General features: G+C 29.4%; 1 protein-coding gene across 3 annotated transcripts; it reads right to left on the bottom strand.

Annotated features, from left to right (window-relative positions):
* Positions 1–1,093: 1,093 nt before the first annotated feature.
* On the bottom strand, positions 1,094–6,670 carry LOC100787940 (serine carboxypeptidase-like 51). 3 transcript variants are annotated; one of them, XM_003539751.5, is made up of 14 exons: positions 6,542–6,668; positions 6,094–6,365; positions 5,719–5,813; positions 5,524–5,631; positions 5,175–5,415; positions 4,712–4,755; positions 4,563–4,630; positions 4,339–4,444; positions 3,858–4,066; positions 3,703–3,772; positions 3,344–3,394; positions 3,037–3,089; positions 2,787–2,922; positions 1,094–1,374 (listed from the first exon to the last, which is right to left on the bottom strand). In XM_003539751.5, the coding sequence occupies exons 2-14, from the start codon at positions 6,221–6,223 to the stop codon at positions 1,306–1,308; spliced, it is 1,380 nt and encodes a 459-aa protein (XP_003539799.1). In that variant the 5' UTR covers positions 6,224–6,365; positions 6,542–6,668; the 3' UTR covers positions 1,094–1,305. The 3 variants fall into 3 exon arrangements, with proteins under 3 accessions (XP_003539799.1, XP_040863379.1, XP_040863378.1); XM_041007445.1 differs by having other exon boundaries at positions 4,563–4,755; positions 6,542–6,670; XM_041007444.1 differs by having other exon boundaries at positions 4,563–4,755; positions 6,094–6,637.
* Between the last annotated feature and the right edge of the window lie 1,888 nt (positions 6,671–8,558).

Here is an 8,558-nt window from a genome sequence, read left to right as displayed (position 1 = left end):
ATAGAAAAATGTTTGAAATTTGTCTTGAAAATTTTTTAGTATGTTGTTTGTCTTTACAAAATTATATGTATCAATGATGTAAAAAATATCATATTTACATCAATTATATATATAATGGAAAACTTATTGGAAATTTTATAAAAATAGATTCTAAACATTTTACCTTACTTGTAATCCCAAGTTTTTGGCTTGAAAGAAGAAAAACTCTAGGGACGAAATCTTAGTGAGGTTGTTAATTAGAGGACAAAATGTCAAATCTATCTGATTTTTATAAAGCAGACAATAATTGATATATCATGTATGTTTATAGCAATCCTCCATCATCTCTAAACTCCTTTATCAGAAAATATTGCATGGTCTAAATCATCACATATGATCTCAATCAATTTTTTTTTTCAATTTATGAGAAAGAGATGATAAAATCCAGTTATGTGGAAATTGGCTGCAAGCATAATGGTGGTCCCAACTATATCCCTTAATAGGAAACCTTGCTCTTTGGTTTTGGAATTCGTGAGATGTTAAATAGGAAAGCTCTGTCTAGTTCCTTTCAGATTTTGATCAAAGTGAAGCCCAAGCTACAAATGGTAGAAACCTTCATTAAGTATTTGCAATTGGTAAGTGGCAACACATTTGTCAGAGACCCCTCCCCCGACAATACGGTTTCTCATCTAAAATATTCAGTTAAGTATATTTATATCTCACATCTTGAAAGTTCAATTTGAATGCAAACAAAGAACTTTATTACTTAAACAAACAAAAAATATTCAAGGTTTCCTTTACCATTTCTGAATCACTAGGCGAATCTTGTATCTCCTAAGATCCTTACCTTCCTCTCTTTATAAAAGAGATATTCAATGACAATTTTTTTATTTTTTTTTGCATATTATATACAAAGAATTCTAACTTTTTCACATCTATTTTTTATACCTTCTTTATACCACATTTTATTATTTATATTTACTGTCGGATTGTTTGTTACATGTATCGTTTTACCTTTTTTAATATCTCTTTTTTCCCACGAGTATATACATCTTCTTGAATAAGAAATAATTATTTTCCATTTTAAAAGTCAGAATATAGTGAAGAGACTAAATTTCAAGGATAAAAAAAGTATATAATTAATTATGACATTCGGAAAAGAATGAGATGGTAAAGCAAACAATCAGTAGGATCACTGTAACGAGTCTTTTTATTGCTTTTCACTGCTTGACGATCATGTTCTATTTTGTTTGTTGACTCTTTTCTTGTACGCTGCTTCACCTTCCAAAGAGTAGTAGTAACATTATTTCCTTTTCTATGCAAATGTCAAGTAGCTGGTGACTGTGTAATTGCACCCACCATGTCTAGTGCCACGCATGGCTGATCAGTGGGTACCTGCAGCAATAAGCAAACAAATTAAAAGTTACTGCAGTTTTATGAGACAAAAGAACTGAAACATAGACACATATCTGATTTTTTTCTTTAAGAGACAGTATCATTGGATCTTATAACTAGGACTCTGACACTAATGTTGCCCACAAAAGTAATAACGTAGTTACCATACCACTTAATCTGATCTTGTGGTACTAGTACTACACCCTCATCATCAATTGCTTCTTTATCATTTCTTGCATTATTTTCAGTACCTTACTCTCCCCACCCCCAAGATTTCAAGGATATTTTTCTATCCCCACCCCAAAAAATGAAAAATGATTTCCAATTTATAGATTTGGCTTCAATAATTTTTGGTGTACTAGTGCCAACAAAGTTTGACTCTAGCATCTAATATAAATTATATTATTAAAATTGTTTTCCACCTGGTCGATTCTAATGAGTAATATTTACTGTTATTTAGGTACTTTTAAAGCACACGTTAAAATATGGAAGTAAAAATTATAATAATTTTATTAACTTTAAAAATTTAAATTTTATTAATGTTTTTTTAATATTCTTTTAGGGAATCTTCCGATAAATTGATCAATCCAAATAATATATAAATAGATAGTTAGATATATAGATCCATCTAACTAATATAGGTTTTGTATTTTTTTCTAAAAAAGGTAAAGCAAAAATAAGGAGCAGAATACTTCAATTTGCAGGCATCAAACACGTGAAAACCCGTTGAATTTTTTTGGTAAAAGATAAAGAAAGAAGAACGATGGAATCTGGGAAAGCAAATTTATTCTTTGACAGGTACATATGAATAGATTCTTTAAAAAAAAAAAAAGTGATCCTAAGATGATACTCATTGAGCGCAAAAGAAGCTACTTTTTTTCATCCCTTCAGTAAATTAGAGCTCTTTCACATTTCCAACTTTACGTACAAAAAAACATGACATTGACTAGCAAGCTTTACTCATTTTGCTATGATTATATGAATATAACTGTGGCTAAAATAAATAAATAATTCCTATAAAATCCATTTTGATTTTCTTACAAAAAATAAAGTATTATTTTTTTAAGTTACAAAAGTAATAAAAGTCATGGTAAATTAATAAAAAAAATGTTTTTATTAGTCAATAACTTTAAGGTCTCTTATTTGTCAATAAATGGTATATAACTTTATCACTCAGTAAATAACTCTTACTATGAGGTCTCTTATTTTTTAAGAGAAAAATGATATGATATTCTTTTTTTTAGTGAATATCAAAGTGAACCTTTATAAATTATAATATTACTAGAATTGGATTCATCTTTATGTAGAAGATGAGGATGAGCATAAGACAAGTGACTTTGTTTGATGCTAGTAATATTGTTGCATTGAAAACGTATGCATAGCTGTAGAGAAGATGATTGATGTGTACTTACAAAATGGCCAGCTTTGAGGATCCAATAGAAGTATAGGTTTTTATATGACTTAACAAAGCCTTTGGTTGTAGATTTGTCACTTCCGCAGTAGAGAGGTGTTCTATCTTTCGCCAAGAAAATTTTAAGCCCTTCCCACCTATAATAGAATAATAATTAAAAAAGATGGATAACACATTAAAAAACTTTGACGTTTGCTTTCAATTCCAACAATCTTGAAGGATAAATAATTAGGAGAGAAAGAGATGCATACTTTAGTTTATGAACCCAAGCTTCAGTCCCCTTGGTTGAACAAATCAGATCGACCTGTAATAATCAGACAGAATGTGATGTTACCTATATTAAAACACAAAAATTAAGAGAATCATTTGATTAAACTTGAAGGATAAAACAAGACCGACAAATCGATCAAATAAAATAATCTGATTAATTTGAGAACAAGTCCACATGTTAGAATAAAATAATTGTGGTACCTGTATTATATTCATCCAATCATGAATATCATCAATTCTTATTATTATAGAAACTAACAATGGAAGTGTTGTGGAAAGGGACCTTACTTGTCCATTGTACACAGTAACATTGACCCCTTTTGTCAGCAGTTCATCAACCTGGAGATTTTAAATTAAAGAACATCAAATATTCAAAAAAAGAAAGGAAAATTTTGCCCGCTTTAAGAAAACCAGTGAGAAAAGAAAGCACAAATGGACTATTTATAATTAGGATATGATTGTGAACTTGAATATGATATTTATAATTTTTTATTTATTTAAAAGGAGAGTCAAACTCCGGTAAAAAAAAATTATAACAATTAACACATACTATTTAACTAATTGAACTAGATCCCTAATATATTTGCATTTAAATTGAAGCTTAAAACCATAGTTCTCAGCTTGTTTGACACTTATTTTCTTCTTACCTCATTAATTCTTGGTCTCATAAAATCACCTGCAAGATAGTTGAAAACATCACCAGACTGCCCTCCCCATCTGTCATCAAGTAGTTAAGAGAACGTTTGATTCGTTAGCATTGAAATTGAGAGTACTTTTTCTTGTCAAAGAATTAAAGACTTACGTGACATTCTCAGGGATGATCTTTAACTTTTTCTTTATGACACCGTTTAGTAACTTGTCAAGATCATCATCACCACCAGGAGATGATGACCTTGACCTCATGGAAGTAAGATATCTGGAGTACTTCTCCATTGATAATTTCTCATATGACCCTAACTCCATTGCTGCTATGTCATCACCTCCCGCATCCTCCAATAAATTGTAGAAGTCCTGAAGTTAACCAAAAATTATATAGGACTTCTTAGGAGTTGTAGTAGTACACACGAAAGCACAATGATTTTTTTTGTCAGCTAATGTTAATTGTTAGTGTGCTAATGTTAATTGTTAGTGTTATTTTTGTTAGCAGGAAGAATTGAATCCACAACCTTCCCCCTATTTCTTCTTTCTTAACCATCCAACCAATCTTATATCTCCATAAAAAAGCACAATGTGGGTTATAAAGGGAACTCAATTAAAAAGATGTTGAATGAAGATCATAGTACCACATTGTTGCTGCTGGTAGCAATCACATTCTCAAGTTCACCCCATGAGTCGGTGGCTTCAACAAATTTACCGTCCTCAATTTGCTGCTTGATCCTCTCAGCTATACTGATCTCTAAAATGGGTTTGTTAGATAACACACAAAACAAGGCCATTTCCATAGAATGTTACATTTTGTTTTGCATGTTAGTTTCTAATTGAGAAGTGGAAATTATACAGATTTTACCTGTTTGATTTTTGCAGTCCATTATCGTCAAGTCGTGAGAGGTCTTTAAGGAGAGGACCCCATGAGAACTGCAATATTGAATTGAATATTGAAAAAATGGAAAAGTTCAACAAAAATTGGTGGACAGAACTATTCAATTTATTATGTACCACAAAATCTTCAGGGGAGATCCAACTGTCTCCTAATGCCACACCTACACAGGAAAAAAAAAGTTACCCCAACTCATTCATTTGTTGGACTTCTTCTGCTCTAAAATTATTTAATATAAAGGATTCACAATTTCATCCATTTCCTAACTAACAAAATGAAATTCACCACTTAACTCCACTCCTAAATCAAAACTGTTTTCAATCATCATAAATTGAGAAAGACCAACATACCAACATGATATTACATGGTTGACAGATAAACTTACTCCTTGAGCATGTAGCCATAGATTCAATTCCCAAACCCATGTGTATGGAAAAACATATATTAAGAAACATCAACTCCTTAAATAGATATCAGTACCTCAAAAAATTAGTCCTTAACTCCCCGTTAAGAAATACTTGAGTTCACCCAAAAAGACCAATCTAGAATCTGACAAATGCATATAATTCGATAGAGGATTACCTCCAAGTCTAAGCTTCAATTTCCCATCTTCTATAGCTTTCAGAGCAGATAACCCAGCAGTGACAGCAAATTTGCCACCATATGACTCTGCCACAATGAACAGAGGACTCTTTTGCAGTTTCTCATCCCCACTGAATAATTCAATCAACAATGTAGTCAAGTCGGTGGCTGCCTCATCATCTGTTTTCACAAAGAGTTTCTTATCCTCCACAAAACTGTACCCGGTTCCAACTGGATTGTCCTATATCGTTCACAACATTAAAAAGCATTGAATGATCATAATTGAGATCCACAAAGTAAAAAACAAAGCTTAAACAAACTCTTTTTTTTATATAATGATTATTATTACCACAAACAAGAGATCTGCTTTTCTCAACCATGTGGAATTCCGCGGCTTCAAGCTTCTGTCCAAAGGCCCAATCTCCTCAAAATTTCCAATCCCTACTCCTGAAGCACCCTGCTCAATGTTTCAAAGATCTCAGATCGTAGGTTGTTTGTTCATGTTTTTGTTTATACCACCACAAACCAATTCAATAACACTTACAGGTCCTCCTTGCAACCAGAGAACAATTGGCCACGGCTTAGAAGGATCTTCCACTCTATATGGACTTTTATAAAGCCACCAAAACATGTGCGCTTCTGTGATGACGATAAACAACAACACAACAAAGCAAAAAAGAATTGCAAGTATTAGCTGAATTCCACTCCAGATTCCTTTTTCCCACACTCAAAAACAACAACACCAACAAAGCCCTATCTCACTAGTTGAAGTCGACTACATGAATTACACGATATCATTTCATTCGACTAAAGCTAAATTACAAAAAATATGATTAAAAAAAATTGAAATCTTATAGTATATTATGAGTTGGTATGTCCAAATGAATTAAAATTACGAAATTGTGAAGCTTTGGCTTACTGGGTCTGACTTGAACGTATCCCCATTCCTCTGATCCGTCTTGGCAATTCAAAGCTAACACCTTTCCTCCATGAAATAGCAGAGCAATGAATAAGAGAATGGAGAAAAAAAAGGGGACCTTTTTCTCCATTTGAAGAAGAGAAAGAAAGGAAGCAATATGAGAAGAGAAGGAGTGAAGTGAAGCAAAGGATACGGCAATTGATATTTATATTGGTGAGTCAAAGCAGCAAAGAGGATTGCTTAGGAAGAAGCTTGTTTTGTCATGTCAGCGTCTGCAACAACAGAACAGAACCAGAAAATGAGAAAAACTGAAGAAGGGGTGTAAGAGTCCTACGTATGCAGGACCATTGAGAGTGGGTCAAATGCTATAACATGATGATGCTCTTCACTTGATGATGCTAAAAAAAAAAAGAAACAAAAACAATCCCATCCTTAAAAGCAAGGTTACTCTGTTCTTCTGAGACAAGATCGTGAGAGTCTGACTGCAAGTCGTGTGGGGGCCATCAAGAGGATATTAAGAGATTCACTTGAAAAAAAGAAAATGAATATAGACCTCATTTTGAGGTTTACGAGAGGAAAAAAAGAAAGAGAATGAAAGAAGAAAAAAACAAGTAAAGAGAGAGAAAATAATAAATGTAATAATGATTGAAGGGACAAATATTACTTTCATTTCTTTTTAATAGTAGGATTTTTTGAAAAATGTATATTTATTTATTTGTTTTTTGTAAAATTTAAAATTATATTAATTATTCTTTTATTTCATTATTATTGTCATCTTAATTTATTTTATAAATATAAAAAATCAATAAATAGATGAGAGAATAATAGTTTTTCAATTTTAATTTTATTATTAATAATTCATTTTTACTTTTTGTTATTCACTATTAATATTATAAAAAATATAACTGAAAAAAATAATTTATATTATATTAAAAAGTTAAAATAATAATTATTTTGAGATTTTTTTTGCAAGATGATTATTATAAAATGAAAAGAGTAGTAAATTTTTCAAAACATACATAATAGTAGTAATTATTGAATTGATTTTTGAATTTAATAAGTTTAGTTATTACGTGAAAAACAATTAAAATATTTAATGTAAAATTAATATAGTTATTATATATAATAATTCATGATTAGATTACAATGTAAAAATTTACACTTTTGCATGAATTAGTTACTCTTGATTTTGTTACAATTTTAAAAGCATGGTTGTATCGGTGTAGAAAGTGGGCTTTTTTATTTGTCCTGAATTATATTCTAAATCTTATTTATGGTGTATAATTATCCTTAACTTAAGGAAATTATGAACATATTAAGAATTAAACTCAAATTTTTTTATTAAATAAATCATTTTGTCTAGAAAGTGAGTTATTCCAAACCAAAATCAGATTAAAACATTTAATTCGTTTAACAGTTGCCAAAAATGCCATAGGGAGAATTTTATGAAGGTTCATGAAATAGAAAATGAGTTACTTCATATCAAAATAAGATTAAAAACATCGAACTCTACTGACAGTTTGCCAAAATTGTGACGGAGATTTTTGGGAGGCTCATGATAAGGATACTGAATTATTAACAAAATTACTGAAAACATGAACCTGAAAAGGACGTCAGAATATTTTCTTACCAGACGACTCTTCTACATTAAATTCTCTTTTTATTAAAAAACAATTACAATATTATCTTAAAAAGGAGTGCTAGACACACATATTCTATCACATATTTTATTTTATTATTAGTTGAAAATTATTAAAAATTGAAAAAAAAAACATAACAAAAAATCATTAAATAAAATTTAAGGTCCACAAAATTTTGTAATTTAAGAGTAATTTCAATTAACAAAGAAGGTATGTTTAAAAGATGGTGTTGTTAATATTTTTCTTTTTTAAATAAAAATTACAATGTTTAAAATAATTACTGTAATTCATTAAACCATAATTAATAATAAAATAAAGTAATATTAAAATAATTTAAATGTGATTTTATATTTTAATTATAAATATTGTAACGGACTTGTAATCAAATAATTAATGTAGTTCATTAAATATAAATATAACTCTTTAAATAAAGGTTTCTCTTCTTTCTCTTAATTTTAACTTTTATCATAAATATACTCTCTCTTTATCCCATAATAAGTGTTATGTAAAGAAAGCCTTAAAATAAATATCATTTTAGTTTTTAAATGTAATATAAATTACTTTATCCATCCCATAATAATAATAGGATAAGAAGCAAAAATAAGTCAAAAAAATAATTTCTTCATTCATCCCACAATAATTGGCATGTAAAAAAAAGAATTTGTTCTAAACTAATAATCATTTTATCTTTTTAATGTAAAATTGATTTTTTTTCATTTATATCTATTATAATATTAATGGCATGGGATATAAAAATTAAAAATAAATTAATAATAATAAGGTTAATTTTGTAAAATGATTATTTTCTTTCATCAATTTATTAGT

Source organism: Glycine max, chromosome 12, assembly GCF_000004515.6.
Source record: "Glycine max cultivar Williams 82 chromosome 12, Glycine_max_v4.0, whole genome shotgun sequence".
Taxonomy (NCBI): Eukaryota; Viridiplantae; Streptophyta; class Magnoliopsida; order Fabales; family Fabaceae; genus Glycine; species Glycine max.
The sequence above is the reverse complement of the archived record's forward strand: the minus strand, read 5'-3'. Positions and strand labels throughout refer to the sequence as shown.